The sequence below is a fragment of the Crocuta crocuta genome, unplaced genomic scaffold, assembly GCF_008692635.1.
Source record: "Crocuta crocuta isolate KB4526 unplaced genomic scaffold, BGI_CrCroc_1.0 scaffold266, whole genome shotgun sequence".
In the NCBI taxonomy this organism is placed as follows: domain Eukaryota; kingdom Metazoa; phylum Chordata; class Mammalia; order Carnivora; family Hyaenidae; genus Crocuta; species Crocuta crocuta.
In genome coordinates, this window is record NW_027531005.1 from 3,357,652 (window position 1) to 3,376,196 (window position 18,545).

The 18,545-nt window shown below is 38.1% G+C and overlaps 1 protein-coding gene across 3 annotated transcripts in view; it reads left to right on the plus strand.

The window, feature by feature from the left end:
• CHCHD3 (coiled-coil-helix-coiled-coil-helix domain containing 3) overlaps window positions 1-18,545 on the plus strand; it is a 269,412-nt gene that overhangs the window by 49,716 nt on the left and 201,151 nt on the right. For all 3 annotated transcript variants that reach the window (XM_077770788.1, XM_077770791.1, XM_077770790.1), the window contains exon 3: window positions 6,730-6,811. In XM_077770788.1, coding sequence (XP_077626914.1) covers window positions 6,730-6,811 — 82 coding nt within the window. The remainder of the gene's footprint in view (window positions 1-6,729; window positions 6,812-18,545) is intronic.

Genomic DNA, 18,545 nt, shown 5'->3' on the forward strand with positions numbered 1-18,545 from the left:
AGTGTGTATTTTTTTTCCTTTTTAATGTTTGTTTACTTGAGAGAGAGAGAGAGAGAGAGAAAGAGAGAGAGAGAGAATCCCAAGCAGACTCTGCACTGTCAGCACAGAGCTCTCTGTGGGGCTTCATCTCACGAACTGTTTTTGAGCAAAATCTACAAAAACTAATTGGGGCAAAGCCTGGACTATATGGGAGCCCCCTTCATTTCCAGCTTGGCTGCCTTTGCATTTCACATGTCTCTCCAGAGAAGTATTTGAGTATGTCTATGCTCAGGACTACTGAAGTGAAACAGAAGCAGGTTTGGGTGGTTTGGGTACTTTATTTGGGGTTTTAATGCTGTTTCATTTATAGTTTTATCCTTTTGAACAAAACACATCCATTTCTGAAACAAAAAAGTTAAGCTATGCATCAAAAAGCAATACCCAGAGGTAATTATTATTTTTTAATTTAAATTATAGATCTTATTTTCCTTGAGGCTTTGTGAGGTCTTGCAACTATCATTCAGGATATTAAGACATGAAATACTAGATCTGTTTGATTCTCAATACTGGTTTTATGAATTATCTACTTAAAAATGTGGAAACTGTAGAGTATGACTGATGAGCTTGTCGGTTGTTATACAGCTTCCGCGGCCTGCTATTGATGTGTGTTTTCCCATAGAAAGGAACATGGAGCTGGTTTCCGTCAGTGCCGATTGTAAAGCAAACAATAAGGTGGACATTATTTGTATATTATCCATTCAAATTAGAAATTTACAAAGGTATATAAATCCTGATGGAGCAATAATACTACGAAATAAACCATTAGCTTGATGCTGCTAATGTTTAGGTTGCCAAACTCTTTGTACTACTGTGCCTTCTCATTCAATATTTACGGTTATGAATGTGCATTTAAGAATTTTTGTTCTAACACTGTCATTAACTTTAACATACAGGTAGCCTCAATTACTCTGTCAGGTACTTCGACAGACAGCATGTTTTGGAAGACAATCATAAAGTACCTTATCCTTGGGTGATAGTTAACGTAACTGTCAGCTGAACATTCATACTTAATATACCCTGTGTGTGTGTGTGTGTGTGTGTGTATGTTTAAATCAGGTTTATTTGTCTGCCAAGTAAATGGTGCTATAAATGGGTAATGGCAAATTGTTACATGTTTCTTTTTAACCTCAGAGATTTATCCTTGTCATCTTTTGATTCTTCTCCCAATCACACCTTATACCTTTTTTAAGGAGTGGGACAGGATTTATTCTGCAACCCATGCTGTAAGCCATTTAGTTCTAATATACTATGTGCTGTATTTCATTGGTTGCATGGATGCTTTCATTATTATATTTAAAACAATCAGTCCTTTTTTTATTAATGAATCGATTGAAATTATAAGATTAATGGATATTTCTATGGAGCTGAAAATTTAATTTGGCTGTGTCTTCTGGTGTAAGCTGTGGCTCAACTATCTCAATCCTGGCAGAGTTTCAGTGTTTCTGTAAAATCTGCTGCTTGTGTTATGTGATTACATAGATCTTTATAGTTCCACTTCAGTGTTCTTAAACTAGCATATGAAAATAATAGGCTTTGTAAAATCGGACATGACATGCATCTGCAAATGGTAAAACCGGAAAGAGAAATGGAGGAAAGAAGTCCCAATGGACCTGACATTTTGCTAAGAGGCAAGCCATCATTTTCATTAAGTAACTTTTGGAGATTGTTTAAGGCGTATTGTAACTGGGGAGGGAATTAATAGTGTAAGGATGTTGCAAAGAAAATGAAAGGAAAAGAAAGTCATAGGTGGACAGTGTTACAGAGGACATTGATATGTCCCTTGAGGTTCAGAGAATCCGTGTAAATCTTGAATCATAGTTGTAGTTTCAAGTTTTTGTTTTTTCATAGATGATGAGGTATTCATAAAATTCTTCCATCTTTTGGAATCATTTCTGTTTTCCAGTCAAGGAACTGTCTTGAGTATAGTGAGTCTCTGTCTTCACCTCTTCCTTCTGTGTCTGCCTCTAGTTTAACTAGTTTCTGAAAACAGAACGTGGATACAAGTCATATCACATAGAAGGCAGGTGAGGCATAATGAATTTATGCTACATTTCCTCTGAGAATTAAGACCATGGTGTTCTATTTCTAAGATTACTAGGATCTAGAACAAGGTAGGAATCTTGGATTTCTTATTTGATCCTGAACCCAAATGAGAAATTTAGATTCTCAGAATTTCTCAAGAATTTAAATTCTTAGGGGCACCTGTGTGGCTCAGCTGGTTAAGCGTCTGACTCTTGATTTTGACTCCAGCCATGATCTCATGGTTTGTGAGAATCAAGCTGCACAAATCGGGTTCTTCGCTGAGTGTAGAGCCTGCTTGGGATTCTTTCTCTTCACTCTCTCTGCTCCCCACCCCCTGCCCCTCAAAATAAATAAATAAAACTTAAGAGAAAAAGATTTTAAATTCTTAGAAATTTATAATGTGGCCAAGAGGAGTAAAAGATTGCTAGGCAATTGGTAAAGAGATAGTGGACTAATGAAAACATTTGTTTAGAATGTTTGTTTACTAAAAACAAATACAGGTTTGTTAGGAATTTTGAGCTGCTTTCAACCATATAAGTATTTATTATTTTCAATTAATAGTTTTAAAAAGGATTTAGGGCCAGATTTGCTATATCCAAGCGATAGCAATACTTGACTTTTTCTCACATGTTCTTTGATCAGTGTTGTATCATCTACAACTAATTGAGAAAATGCCAGTGTTTGTGTTCATTAAGGCACAATTTGCCACTGAGGAAGACATTAAAATGTTTTTTGAGGAGATTTTTAAAAGGAAGGCATTCAAGTATGTGAAGAAAATACCCTTTTGTCTTAACACATTTTGAAAGGAAAGTGTTGTATGTATGTAAAAGCTGTGCAACCATACTTACTGGGCTTGAAATAGGTTTGCACATTTCCATGGCAAATCTGATTTCTATGGTTGGAGCATATCTCTTTTTCACTTTTTCTTATTTCACAAACTTTGCCCGTCCCTAAAAATCTGCTTGGAAACTCACTGTGCTAATAGGCAAGGTTGGCCTTTCTTGTGCTTCTCTTAAAGTAGTCCATCCTGAAACTCTGACCTTTTAATTTAATAACAGTTTTATTTGAGAAAATGTTCAGATCCTGAGAGCTGAAAAGAGTGTTTTCAGAAAGGCCATTTTAAATAGTGGTCTCCAAATGGTATATATCTCTTTTCCCTTTTGTGCTTTGGACCAGACCCATCAGAAGAATACATTGTTGCTTTCTGTATTCTATTGATTTAAAAACAAATAACATGAAACCTAGATTTGCTCAAAACCCATTACTACACTGGTTTATTTTCCTGCCTGGCTTAGATTTGCTATTTTAGATTTTAAACTCTTTATGCTAGGTCATGTTTTATCTTTTGTTATTTTAAATTCTCACTTGTAGCTAAGGTAATTACTTTTTCAGCTGTGACCTTGGACATGAGACCCAACGCTGTATTTTTTTTTCTTTTCTAGAAATAGCTGGGGCATTAGAAAGACAGCTGTGTGTTGGTCTCGTTACTGACCATAAGTGATGTCAGCTTGTTGGCCCCTTGGGCATGTCTTCTTCAGTAGCCACTAGGAGTTCCTGGCCATTTGCATTGCTGGTAATTTCTCACTCCCACCTCTTTCCCTTGTGGCCTGCCTAGATGACATCACCAGTTACCTCCATCTCTCTGTCACTCCCCCACCCCGCAGGTGGTGGGGTTGACATGATAGGCACGATGGTATAGAGAGAGAGGACAAGCCTTGAGGCTACATTTCTTTCTCTGCAATCTCTTCTGCATGGCTGCCTTCCCAGCCACCCAGCTGGTCACCATTTGGTCATGGAGTCCTTTCTGTTCCACTTTAGGTTTATCACACCGTTGTAAGAAGCTCTCTGTTGACTTTGGCTTTTCCTGTGGTAGGAAGCCCCTATGTGAGAGGCATAAAATGCACTGTGGAAGATATGGAGACTGTTTTATCAGCTCACTTAGAAAACAGATCCCATTGCTGCATTCTCAGATCTGGTATCCTGAGGTCTCACCGAAGCTTAGTTTTGATTGGTTGAATGAAGGTCAGTTGAATTGTGATTGAGAATTTGATTGAGTTTTGCCTGAGAAAAATGTTGCTGTGCTAATTTGAAAAAATCCAGGGGAAACGGTGTTACTGCACACATCAGTCTGACCGTGTGTGGATTCTAACTGGTATGTGAAACTTAAGGGTATAGTTTGGATAGTATTAATTGGGTTAAATATTTGTTTCAATTTTTGCTACTAATTAGAGCTACCAGCTGTGAACAACTTGAAAAAATGAAGTGTGATGTTGTTTTGCTTGTTTATGAGAAGTAGCTGAAAATGTGAAAATCATCGCCTTATGGAGAGCAGAGTGTAGAACCTCATAGCCATTTGACACCCATGTAACCCAGCTGGTCCTGTTTTTGATCGAGGAAATCAAAACTTGGGTAGGTTACTTGATTGATAAGAAGTCTAGCTAATGGAAAAAGAGACTATTCTATTTAGACTCTTTGCTGAGCTAAGTAACTGTCTAATTTCTCTTGCTAGTGTTTGTATTGTTTTAAAGCCTTTAACACTAAAAGACTCTGAAGATTTGCCTGAGTGTAGACAGAATTCTCTGTTCTAGTTTTTTCTTGATTTTATGTGACCTTTTCAAAGCTGAGACTTCTGTCTTTCTCATCTTATGGACGGTGAAGCAGGAGAGAAGCCAAAGGGCACCTGAGTATATATAGTTCAAAGGGACTCTGGAGAACATGCATTTGAGAACACCTTTGAGGAAAACTGTGCAGAGAGGCTGGTAACTTCCCCCAGGTTCTCCAGATTGTTGATGGCCAAGCTGGGATTAGACCTCAGTTAGCGTTTACTCCTTTTCCTAATTTTCATCCATTCTTCTTCTTCTGTATTACATTCTTTTTTCTTTTTAAAGCTTCATTGAGATGGACATACATTTTATTTATCCATTCATCAGTGGATAGGCATTTAGATTTTCAGTTTTGGAATATTGTGAGTAATATTGCCATAATTTCTTCACGTTCTCAGCAACACTTGTTAATGTTTATCTTTTTGATTGTACTGGGTTTGAATTGGTGTATCATTTTTTTAAATTGACTGAATGGCCTTCAGTCACTTTTCATGTGCTTATTGGCCTGTTGTATTATCTATTAATAGAGAAATGCCTATTTCTATGCCTTGCCCATTTTTAATTTTTTGCTTGTGTATTCTGGATACAAGTCTCTTAACAGCTATATGATTTGTGAGTATTTTCTCCCATTCTGTCAGCTGTCTTTTCACCTTCTTGATGATGTTGTTTCCTGATAATCTACAACTAAGAAAATACAGGGTGTTGTTTCCTGATAATCTATAACTAAGAAAATACGCCTGGGTGGCTCAGTCAGTTAAGCGTCTGACTTTGGCTCAGGCCATGATCTCAGGACTCATGAGTTTGAGCCCTATGTTGGGCTCTGTGCTGACAGCTCAGAGCCTGGAGCCTGCTTCATATTTTGTGTGTATGTGCGTGTGTGTGTGTGTGTGTGTGTGTGTGTGTTCTCTCTCTGCCTCTCCCCTGCTCACACTCTGTATCTCTCTCTTTCAAAAAATAAATAACATTAAAAATTAAAAAAAACCCCACATCCTTATGACCTTTTCCATATCTTCTTTGTTATTGTCCAGTGTCAGCTAAATTTTATAAAGGCTTTCTGGGTCCTATTGTAATTCAGTTTTTTGCATATGTGCTAAGGCAAGGTGCTGATAAGCATGGAGACCATCAAATAAAGTGATGTTGCACAGGAGACAGTCCTGCCTAATTTCCCACCTAATAGCCTCCACCATGTGAAATACTTCTTAGCTCCTGTATGTATTCCTAGATTCCCCCCAATTTTTGTGTTGCTTTCTTGGTCATGACTTTGGGTAGTGTATTTCTAGTAAAGAGGAAATGGTCTCTGCTTATTTCTTATGGAAGGCTCTTAAGGAGTATGTCAGGATTTGTCTGTTTGACTTGCTATCATAGCTGTAAGGATCTTTACAAAACATATCGTACAGCATCTTCCAATTGGAAAGACCAGATGTTTCAAATCAAGTCACCAGGTATTTAGAAAGCTGCAGCTGTGTTCTCAGCACTTTTTTTGCGTCTCTTTCCAATTGTTGGCACTTGACGTGGAATGACATAGATTCCAAAAATACGGCTTTAAAATTTTTGTAAATCATAAATGCCCTTTTTCACAAATCATGGAAAAATGGTTATAAATACAAAGGATTTTCTTCCTGTCATAAATGGTTCTTTAAAGTGTTTAATTATCAAAGTGAGAATGTTTTGGTGTCCTCTTCCTCTTCCTTTCTGAAGTCACTTCCTTCCAGCCTCTCTTCCTTTTCTATGTGATTGTCAAACTTTAGTGATAGGACATCATTTTAAAGAATTTGTACTTAATGGTTCAGTCACCAGTGGGCAGTAAGCAGCTCCTTGAATTTATTATACATTTTGGCAGGTATGGAAATTTCTAGGTCACCAGGGAACTTTTGATTAAATTACTCCTGAAGTACACTAATTGGTCTTTTCTACAGTGCTTAGGTATGTCCAAGGAGATGCTGACCAGCTGGCAGAACTTGGCCCATTAAAATCTAGTCTCAGCTCTGTTTTCTGGTGTATTTTCTTGCTTTTGTTTTTAAGAAATCACTGATTTTTCTCCCCTTCCACTCTTTATTGATCCTAGTTTCTGATGAAGAATTGAAAAGAAGGGTGGCCGAGGAGCTGGCATTGGAGCAAGCAAAGAAAGAGTCTGAAAATCAGAAACGGTGAGTTTTCTGATATCTGAGGGAGATTTTGGTGGACTCTTGTCATACCCATGGAATGTTTTTGGAGAGGAATGATTGTAATAAGGCTCACTATTTGTATTTGAGCTGCGCAATGTGTGGAACATATGAATGTGGCCATTTTCAGTTTTGGATACACCCTTCCTTACCCACTTCCCACACTTGATTGTGACCGTTGTATCTCTCATGCGGTTCGTAGCCGCATGATTACTGCAAAGTTTCTTGGTATGTGAGAGGTATTTCTTGAGGATTCCCCAGGCATTTCTTAGGCTAGTTGCTTTCAGCAAATGTGTTTATGATTGTAAATTGTATATCTACTGTGGGTGATAAGATTTACAGTATTGTAGCTAACAGTGAATGTTACATGTTTTACATAGTGCCCATATTAACAAATAGTTTTAATTAGTAATGTGGTCACTTAAAAAAGCTGAAGACATTGCTGAAAAATGTAAGGTTGAAAAGTCAAAGTCCTCCATAATTCTGTTCTGTGGAGGTAACCACTCTTGAACATTTTATTCTTTTGTACATCTGTACAATTACTGTCATTATTACTACTGCTAACAGCTGAAAGAATGTTCACTGAAGTATTTTTGTAATAGTTGAGAATAGGAAGCAATCCAAATGCCCATTATGGGGATGGGATGAATAACTTAGGATACATGCCTCCCATGGAATACTTGACAGTCAAGTATATCTTTCTGTGCTGATTCAGATAGGTGTGGAAAAACATAAATTGATAAAAAAGCAACATTCAAGACAGCATGGTAATTTCTTTAGGGTAAAAAATACTCCTTTTAAAGATTTAAAGTCTATACTTCTTCATAACAATAAATGAATACATTTTAATCCAAGATGGAATCAAGTGCTTCCATCTGTGCTACTTCTGAAATTTGCATTTAGCACACTTTATTATGTAATCATGTGACTACTAGGCACACACCTACCACGTGTAGATGCCCAGTATGTATTTGTTCTTATTTTGAACTGCTTAACTATTTTGTGTGAGAAAGCTCAGTGTAAGGAATCTTTGAATTGGATTCTAGTCCTCCCTGACCACAGGATCTTCAACGTGTAATTCAACTTCTGAGGGCCTCAAAGATTTTTATCTCTAAACTGAGGGGTTTGAAAAATGTTCTCTAATGTTTCTTTCCCTTTGACAAAGTGCTGAGTTATCTCTAATTTGCTCGAAATGTATGGAATAAGACATAAGTTTTAAGATTAAGACCACCATTTTCTCAGCAAACAGGGAAGGCTCATGGCTTAGGGTTTTAAAAAATCAGGATGTAATTAGTGCTGCTAAAAGGGTCTGTGTATATTTCAATAGTTTCCTATGCAACACTTTATAATTACTTAATTAGGTTAGGTTGATGTATATAATTAGAGATTGGAGTTTGAATATTCAAAAAATTTCAGACCATTTTCATTAAGAAGCAAAGAAAATCAATGTTATGGTAGAATTTCTTGTCTTTGAAATTTTATTATTTTTAGTTGAATTTGTTTTAATAAGGCTTTTTTTTTGGTTAGACTCTCATATTTACTTTGCTTTTTATATTTCACATAGGACTTTTGTCTTCTTTTCTCCCCATATGGTACAGGCTTTTAGTTACAGTAACTCTCACTGTAGTGTCTTGTTTTTGTTTTTTTTGTGTGTGTTTTTCTTCCTCTTCATTATTCAACTCCCATTTTCTCTGCCTTGGTCTGTAAAAGGGTAAAGGGCAAACGGGATGAGTAAAAGGTGCCAGTGAGAGCCAGTTTCTTATCTCTTGTGGACTGGGGTTGGCAGCTTTGCTATAACCTGGACAAATGACTATTGATAAAGAATTTATTTTCTGTCACCTTTAAGGAGAGTGGAGGGTAGCACAACCTTTTTATTATTTTTTCTTTAAAAAAATATTTTGTCTGAAGCCTTCTTCATGAAAACTTATAGCTGTCAGCTCTCAGCAAAAAGTGTGTGTTCATCTGTATGGTAGTTCTTGGAAGAATCAATAGCTTTTTTTTTTTTTTTCTTTTTTCTACTGGGGAAGAAATTTTAGAAGGATTAAGAAAGTTTTACATGTAGTCTTTCAGAAGCAACTTTTTGGAGTCACTAGGCCTTCATACATTATTGTATCTGTTGCCTTAATTGAATAAAGCCTGTTAAGAGTTTCAAAGAATGGTTCCTTGTGCCATTGTCCGTCATTTGTAATACTGCTTACTCGCTTTCCCTTGCTGTCCAGATGCATACATAATTGCAGGCGACTTCCCAAACACTTAAGGTTGGCATGTAAGTACACAGATGTGTAAGGAATCAAATTTGGGCAAAAAGGACTTTGGAAATTATTTTGACTTTGATATTTTTATCTACAGAGTATTTGTTACCCTTATTTAACCTTCTTATTATGGACATTTTAAAGCACACTGAAAATCAGAGACGAGTACAATGAATACCTAAGACCCATCACACTGTTTGAACAATTCTGGCTTCATCTATAGCCCATTCACGCTGCCTGTGTGGCAAATGTTGTAAGGGAAGCAGTCACACTTTTTCTTTTTATTATTTTTTTGATGTTTATTTTTGAGAGAGAGAGAGAGAGATGGATAGACAGACAGAGTGAGTGGGGGGAGGGACAGAGAGAGAGGGAGACACAGAATCTGAAGCAGGCCCCAGGCTCTGAGCTGTCAACACAGGGCCCGACACAGGGCTTAAACTCACGAACTGCGAGATCAAGACCTGAGCTGAAGTTGGACACTCAATCAACTGAGTCACCCAGGCACCCTGGCAGTAACATTTTTAATAAGCTGATGAACTTTGTGGCAGTGAACTAATCCAAAATGTCTTCCATCAGGCTAGCTTAGAGAAGGATTTTTGTTTCAGTTAGGTTTTTTGGTTGAAAGACTGAAACTGAGTTCTGGGTAACTTAGGAAGCAAGGAAATTTTTAGAAGCATATTGGATAGCTCAAGAGAATCAAAAGGAAGATGAGAGAACTACTACTAGGGAAGAACTGGGTACTACTAAAGTGTGCACAGCGGGGTAGAAGTAATTCCCCCAAAGGAAATCAGGATGAAGTTTTCACAACAAAGGGGGAAGGATGGTGGGTGGCTAAATTTCATTGAATTGAAGATGTCATCGATTTTAAGGAGCGTTTGATGTACCACTAAGAAACTAATTGCTGCAAATTATAGCACAATAGTTTATCTCTTAGAAATTTTATTGAAAGAGCTCATTAAGATTTACTTTGAATTTTTAAAAACCTATCACTTTGTGTATTCATGAAAAAGGAAAATGTAAGCAAAATAAATAGGTTAAGGTAGTGTTCTCAGTTGAGGGAGATTTTGGTCCCCAGGGGACATAGGACAATATCTGGAGACATTTTTGGCTGTCACAGCTTGTCACTATTGTCATCTAGCAGGTCGAGGCCAGAGGTGCTTCTAAAAATCCTGTAATGCGTAGGGTTACCATCCCCCAGCCCACACAAAGAATGATCTGACCCAATATGCCCCTTTTCATATTGGGTCTGAGTCTTCTGAATCACTCTTTGACTCAGGGTCTTGATGTTCTTGTTTTTCCATATGAGGTCCCATATTTTGTGCCATCAAAACCTTGGCAATGCAGCATTCCTTAAAAGGTTGCTCCACTGTCATTCCTGGGTTTTTTCCAGGCTGCTGCTAGCAGTTGTGCAAATGCTGATGCTTGGTGCAGGCTGAGACAGCTGCAGGACTGCAGTGTGGCAGACAGCAATTGTGAGATGCTTTCAGGAGGGTGAAAACACGGCAGACCACGGTCCTGGAACTGCATTCCGTCAGTACAGTCCACACATGCCTCAGGCCGCAACGTCTGTCAGGTCCGAAAGGACTTCCTGAGGGTCTGCCTCGTGCCCTGCCTGCTGCAGGAGGCCTTTTAGGGCATCTCTGTCTGGCAGGGCCACACACAGTTAGAGCCCATTCAGAAATCCTTTAAACTGGCCATTGAACATTCACATTAAACTCTTTTCCTTTAAATCTGCACTCCCTTAGAGCTAACATGCAGACGTAGCCTAATTAAGAGTTGCCTTGTGGGGAATGGTCTCCATGAAGACCCGTGACGATGCAGCTAATTGTAAGCACGATGACTGTATGTGTTCTATTCTCACCACATCTCAGGGAACATTTACACATGGAGCTCAATTCAGTTAATTTTAGATCTGATTCTGTTTTATGAAAATCTTTAGTTATTTGCTTAGTTGACAAGATGATACCCCCCAAATCACTGACCTAAGATTAATACACTAAAGTTGATGGGTCTAATTTGGAATCACAGTTTTGCTTACCACAACATCTCATGGATGGAATGGTTGTTTGGTGCATTGGGAGTCCAGTGTAAATTGAGTGCCCATGTCAGCAGTCTGTTTTTGCTCTTATTCTTTATTGCCTATTTTGGATTATGTCTGACCACACTGTGTTGTAACCGTAGCAGACCAGTATAGCGGGGGACACAATATGCTTCAGTTTGAGGATATACTTAGAATGTGGTCTTTTGCACCCTACCTCCAAGAGTCAGTCTCTGACAGCAAGAAAAATGGGACTGCTTCTGACCTCTGACCCTTGGCATTTGAATTTCACTTCTTTACCTACAAAGGCAAGCACGAGTGTTTCAGTTTTAATAACCTTTCTTCAAGAAAACAGGAAGGGAATAGCTACATGATGTTGTAACTAACCGTGCATTCACCCAGATGACTTGCTTGCTGTTTTGGATGAACATCAGTTGAAATTTCACCTCATTTTTAATTACTTGGAAAATTACCCTAGGTTTATGAGACTTAAAATAATTAATTTGGTTTAATATATTAGTCATAAATTTTATCAGTATCTGGGTAAGTTAGAGTATAGCACAGTCCATTCAGTTTTCAATTTATAGCATCAAGTAAGAGCTTATGTCATCAAATAAGGGCTTAAATAAGCTTTTTTGTGCATTTAGTTTCTTATTGTAAAAGTGAAGTTCACAGTGATGGTGTCTTCTGTTTAAGCTCATTATATATCATAATTCATTTCAGTTTTATTATTAGATGTTTTCTGCCCTTGAAGGAAAAAACAGGGAAAGGAAGGAGGAAAGAGTCTACTGGAGAAAAACAGGTTATTGTTTGTTAGCGTCACATTGAAAATACCTGTCAGAAGTTATGTACGTAGTGTGGTGCCTTTCATGTAGTGAGCTCTCACAGACATTGTGCAGTTGAATCACTGGGGCTAGAAAATCCTGACAGTCTTCTAGCAAGGACGGCCTGTTCTATAACATATACATATATATTTTATGTTTTGTTAAAAATAAAAACAAATTATGCCTTTAAAAATCAGACGTTTGGGGCCCCTGGGTAGCTCAGTTATTTAAGCGTCTTACTTTTGACTATGAGTCATAACCTCACGGTTCGTGGATTTGAGTCCTGCATTGGGCTCTGTACTCAAGCATGGAGCCTGCTTGGGATTCTCTGTCTCCCTTCCTCTCTCTGCCTTTCCCCTGCTCACCCTCTACCTCTCTCTTTCTCAAAATAAATAAGCATTAAAAAAATTAATAAAAAATAAAAATCAGATGTTAACTAGAGACTATAAATACTTGTCTTATAAATCTTTGTTTTATTTATTTATTTTTAAATGTTTTATTTATTTTTGAGAGAGAGGGATAGAGACAGCATGATCAGGGAAGGGTCAGAGAGAGAGGGAGACACAGAATCTGAAGCAGGCTCCAGGCTCTGAGCTAGCTGTCAGCACAGAGCCTGATACGGGGCTCGAACCCACAAACTGAGATCATGACCTGAGCCGAAGTTGGACGCTTAACCAACTGAACCACCCAGGCACCCCATAAATCTTTGTTTTAAACTAGTGTAGTGTGAAACGCCATTTTCCAGTTGTAGACATAAATCACAGTTATGAAATTACCTACCTTCAACCTGTGTGTAATCTCTATGCGTATAGTACTTAAATAACAAAAGCCAGTTTTCAGGCAAGAAGTACTATGGATAATTGTACTCATCATAGGAATGTAGTTTTTTATTTTATTGTTTTAAAGTTTATTTTTGAGAGAGAGAGAGCGAGCAAGCAAGCAAGTGGGAACAGGGGCAGGACAGAGACAGGGAGACACAGAATCTGAAGCAGTCTCCAGGGTCTGAGCTGTCAGCACAGACAGAGCCCAATGCGGGGCTCGAACTCACGAGTCATGAGATCATGACCTGAGCTGAGGTCGGACACTCAACTGACTGAGCCACCCAGGCGCCCCTTACAGGTGTAGTTTTTAAATGACTTTAAAAGATCAGTTAGAAGTCAATATTTTCTCAAAGCACTCAACTGTCACAGGCAAATGAATCTTACTTCTGATGTATAAATATTTGCCAATAAGGTGATTAATGAAACTCGAGTTATCATTCTTCAGTGACACACCTCTGCTATCCAGGTGTAACGTGTATCTGCTGTGAAGTGGACATATTTCCATGTTTGGCTCGGTAATGGTAGTGGACAGTTCGTTGGCATTATCTGCAAACTATTCCTTTATACTCGCTGACATTTAAGAGCTCCTTCTGTAGTATTAAAAACCCCAATATAATAGATTTATTTTCTTATGGAAGCACTTAAAAAAATACAGTATTGCTGTTGTGTTATACCTATCCATTTTCTGTTATATTTGTTTAAAAGTAGATAAAGACCTAACTCGTTCTTAGTGCAGTAGGGAAGATCACATCTTAGCCACCCAGTACTTTTCCTGGGAACGTGACTGGAAGTGCTTTGTATGTACTAGGTATTGGAATCTCTCGCCATCTGCTACTTTCATCTTTTTCTCTTCAAGTGACACTTTACTTTTTTTAATAGAGTCTACTCCATTCTAGCTATAACCAGCCATTATAGAAGATTGGATTATCCAGTCTGTGTTTTATTTACATCTCTTGTTTTTCCAAAGCTGGTTTTCTTTCCTATCAATGCTATTATTGTTGGAGAAGCCCACCCTGAATCCTGTTTAAGAAGCTGTTTCTATATGGTAGGAATATTGAGCCTAGAAAACCAGAATCAGTCAAACATGCCATAGAAATCTGTAACTTTTTCATTGATTGTATTAGCAGCAGTGATGTTCAACCACTTCTTGTTCACTTGTTTCTTCTGATAGTAATTACAGAGTTTTCTCTCGTGAAGCATACAGTGTTTGAAGTAATTTGTGCCAAGATTGGTTTCTGCATTTGGAAGTTTTTAGGAATTGGTTTCTGAGTGTTGTGTGGTTGTAGTAGCTCCTGTTGCTGTTTCTGTGTTGCCCAGTACAATCTGGGGAAGAGAGAGGGTTGTAATGTGCTCTGTAAATCACTTATCATTCCTTCCAGAACCCTGACCGTAGCATTAATAGTTTATCACTGTTTCATAGAAACAGATGACTGAAGTAGACATACGTGAAGCTTCTCAGTCCGTAGCTGAACCAGGACTTGGATCAGACATCCCCCGAGCTCCACACGGTCTATTGCTGAGGTGATAGAATCATACTGTCTCTCGTCATCCTGTAAAAAACTGATTCAAAGGAAGCCCGACGTGGGACTCCAGTGTAAAGTGCCATCTGGGTAGGACAAGGACGTCAGCCTTTATCCCCCCTTTGCCCTTCCTAGAGACCTGGGAATCATTTTCATAGGCCTTGATGCCAATTAGGGCTCAGTTTGAGAAACCTGTGGTCAGGGTAATTTTCTCTCCAATTTGGACGCTTTGTGTGTGAGGAGTGTACTTGTCTTGTCCAAACAGCATTTGCTGGATAGATGCGGTTTTGTTTCTGTTCAAGAAGGTGAGTGGGCAGTGGTCTGGTGTCCATTTCCTGAGTCCAGACGTTAGTATTTAAGGACGGTGGACCACGTAGGCTGGGCCTCACTCTGGCTGAGCCCTCGGTCCTGGCCCTCCTGGGAGACATCTGCTGATCCTGCTGGTAAATAATGCTGTGCAGAGAAGAGTGTAGAAGAATGTGAGATCCTTCTATGGCAGTTTACTTTGGAAACAGTGGGAAAATATACAGACAGGGTCCTCTCTTTCCTCTTCTGACCTTAACAGCTTTGCCAGTAGCGCCTCTCAAGCTGAAAGTGAGTGTGGGCAACAGGGTTTTAAATCAGATGTAAATTTTTTTCTCAGCATTATAATATTTCCAAACAGTGACACATTTTGATGTTTAAGTAATAACCCTTCCCTCTTCCTTTCCTGGTTGGAGAAAACTGTTAAAAAGCTAGTGGGTCATGTTTTCTATTTATTTAGTATTTTGCTGAGAGAACCCATATTCTTTCATATCCCACTCTTACCGAAAAGTGGATATGGTTGTCTTTGGAAACTTTCTTCGCAGTTTATACATGACAAGCACATAGAATATTCACTCTGGGGTCACACATTATCTGTTATGAAAACCATTTCCAATACAGGACCCATTTGCCTACCTAAAATGGGAAAATTGAAAAATAATTGTTAAGTGGTGCTGTCTTATATTTGTGTTCAGTGCTATTCTGAGCACTTGATAAATTTTAAGTCATTCATCCTTGCAGCAACTCTCTTACCCCACTTTATAAATAAGGAAACCAAGAGGTAAAAAGGAACTTACCCAAGCTTGTAGCTATAGTAAGTGGTGGGTCTGGAATTCGAACCCATGTCTGTGGAGTCCATGCACTTTACCGTTCCGCAGCGCTACCTTTCTGTGTGTACAGGAGGTACTTTCCTTAAAGTTTTTCATTTCTCATTGTGTGGAGGAGTAGGAAGCATTTACTTGGGTTTTCACCTCTAAATCATAGTAAATAAAAGATTGCTCGAAGAGGACCTCTGTGATGTGCTACTGACTATTAAATCTGGGCAGCTGTCCAGGACAGTCTTTTTACAACTTCCTTTGTTTTAGGACCAAAATCTTTTGAGTTTGCGTTTAAAGTTAATATTCTTTATTTATGTAGGCTGTAACTTAACTATTAAATGCTCATTTATGTACATATTTTAAGTGATGGAGGCAATTTGAATTTCTTGTTAGCTTAAGATTGGGACATTTTTCTTAGCTGCTCAGTGTTGTGGCCTGGCGTATGGCAGCAGGTTGTACTCGGCCTCCTGAACTTTGGAGAGGAGTGACAGCTTGTGGCCACTGAGGCACGTGTGTGCTCAGCCGTGTTCTGCTGAGTTCATTGGAGCCGCCTGGCCCTGTCGTTGTTCCATAGGTAATAAAGAGGCGTAGGATTTACTTTAATAAATGACGGTGGAGTAGAAATCATTTTCCATTTCTCCTTTTATATTCATTCTTGGGATTTTTGTTTTTAAAGACACTTAGAGTCGTTCTATTATTTTGTATTGGTTGTGTTGCTTCATGTATTGGATTTTTGGTTTGTCGTGTTATTTATTATTCATTCGTTTTTATTGTAATAGTCAAAGTAATTTGATAAGGTATCACATTTAGTTGACAAACTTCTGTGTTTTTAAATGTTAAGAAAATTAGCTGTTAGGACAATGTGCCTTTGGAACTAGAATATAGAATTCCTGTGTTGAATAATGTGCAGGTATGATGCATGGAGCGGTTTATCATATACTGTTTACTGCTGCTTCCCTACACATACATCCTGTAGCGCCTTCACAATCAAACCATTTCACCTGAAGTGAACTTTTCCAGTTATTCCCAGTAAAGTGATTTGAGTGTGATTTTTTATATCAAGTATAAAGTATGAAAATAATTTATTAACCATTCCTGTTTCAATTAATGATTTAAATTTGAGTTCCTTCACAACTTCTTAGAATGGATTGCTTAAATTCCTTATCTCCCAGTGCGTTTATTGCCAATGCTGATTAGATTAGAACAAGAATTCCTTAAAAACCCATAAATTACGCTTTTCCTATAATTACAATAGGATGATGGATTAAAACCAAATCAAATCAAAACAAAACCAAAAGAAAAAAAGGCAACTGAAACCACTAATTTAATATGGGAAATGTCAATTAATTTAAAAAACCATTGCCCATACTCTGATTTCTCTTCATATAAATCTTTCGCCTTTTAAAAACCATTACCCAACAGAGTGTCTGCAATCTTTATTATTGCGGCAGAACCTGGTAGGTTTGACTGAGAAAGGTCATTCCTCAAACTACTGAAAACATGGATGTTTATTTGTTAAAGAAAAAGAATAATATACATACACAAAAGAAATCCCTATTGAAGAAATTCACATAATAATAGAAGCATAAAAATTTAGTCATCTTCCTCCCTCCCTTTCTTACTCTCCTGTTTCTACATAGAAAACCATTCACACATTCATATCTATGGGGAAATATATTCTTAACAGTATTTTACATGGTTTCTATTTTAAACAAAATGAAATTGAAGTAATAATATTGTATAACTTTTTTTTCCCCCCTCCCAATTTTATATTGTGGTCCTCTTCCCCTGTGCCATATATACAGATCTTATAGATAGACTTTAGATCTGATAATACATGCAATTTAAGAAGACTCTACCTAGGAAAAGTAATTGTCACAGTAATAATATATAATAATAAGTAATAATAGTAACAGCGAACAGTTTGAACCCTTTCTTTGTCCCAAGCACTGGTGCAAGCACTTTGCACGTATTGATCGTTTAATCCCTCACAGCAGCGCTGTGAAGCTCGCTCTCCTGCTGGTACACTCACTTTGCAGAGGAAGTGTCTGAAACAGAGATATTCACTTGCTTACAGTCACATGCCCAGAAAATAGAGAAACTGGGATTTGAACACAAACAGTCTGGACTCTGAAGTCACACTCATCACCACTCTACTCGACTGTGTCTCAGAGGCTAAATTATTTTCTGGTCCAACACTGAGGTTACCAATTATATATTAGTCTGAATGTTCTCTCTGAGGCTCTTTTGATGTGGTTTACTGAAGTTTTATGTTTTTCAGATTTCAGTACAGTCAATTTTGCCATGATTGTGGAGCTCAATAAATAAGGAATTTAGTTTTGAAAAGAATTCATAAGTAAAGGGATTTTTGGGGTATTTTTTTATTCACGTGACTGTATTTGGAAGTAAAACTGTCAAAATACTGTCAAATACTGGGTGAAAATTAATATTTCAGTAAATTTTGCTGTAAAATGTTGGGAATTTTGTACTTCTTTATGAATACACCTGTCAACCATACGATTCAGTTTTTATAGACTTAAAGAAAAAGAGCCCAAGCTATTGTCCAAGTGAATTTCTGTAACATAAGTTATTTGTACAGCTCCAGGTAGGTTTGACATAGAAAGCACTTTCCTGAAACTACTGAAAACTTAGATGTTAGCCTAACAAAAATTAAGGGTAATATTAGAATTTTCGTTACTGATTGTTCTTGCTCCCTTCCTCTTGCCTTTATGTCTCTCCTTTCCCCCTTCTAATTAATTAGCTCTGTTGTCCCTGCCTTTAAAATGTGTTGCGAATCCATTATCCCTCACCGTTTCTGTCCCTACTTAGTCTAAGCTAGTGGTTCTCAGGGGTATTTTCCTCTTGCCTCCACCCATGGGGCATTTGGCCATGGCTCGAGCCCTTTGCAGTTGTCACAACTAAGAGGGTGGTCCTGGCGTCTAGGGAGCGGGTGGTGGCTGGGGATGCTGCTAAATATCTTGTGATGCACAGAACAGCCTCCAACGACAAAGAAGTATTCAGTCCAAATGTCATCAGTGCTAAGGGTGAGAAACCCTGGTCTGAGACATTATCATTTCTCATTTGTACTATTACAAAGTCTACTCCAGGGAGCTACCCTTGTCCCCAAGTTCTTGACAAAGCAG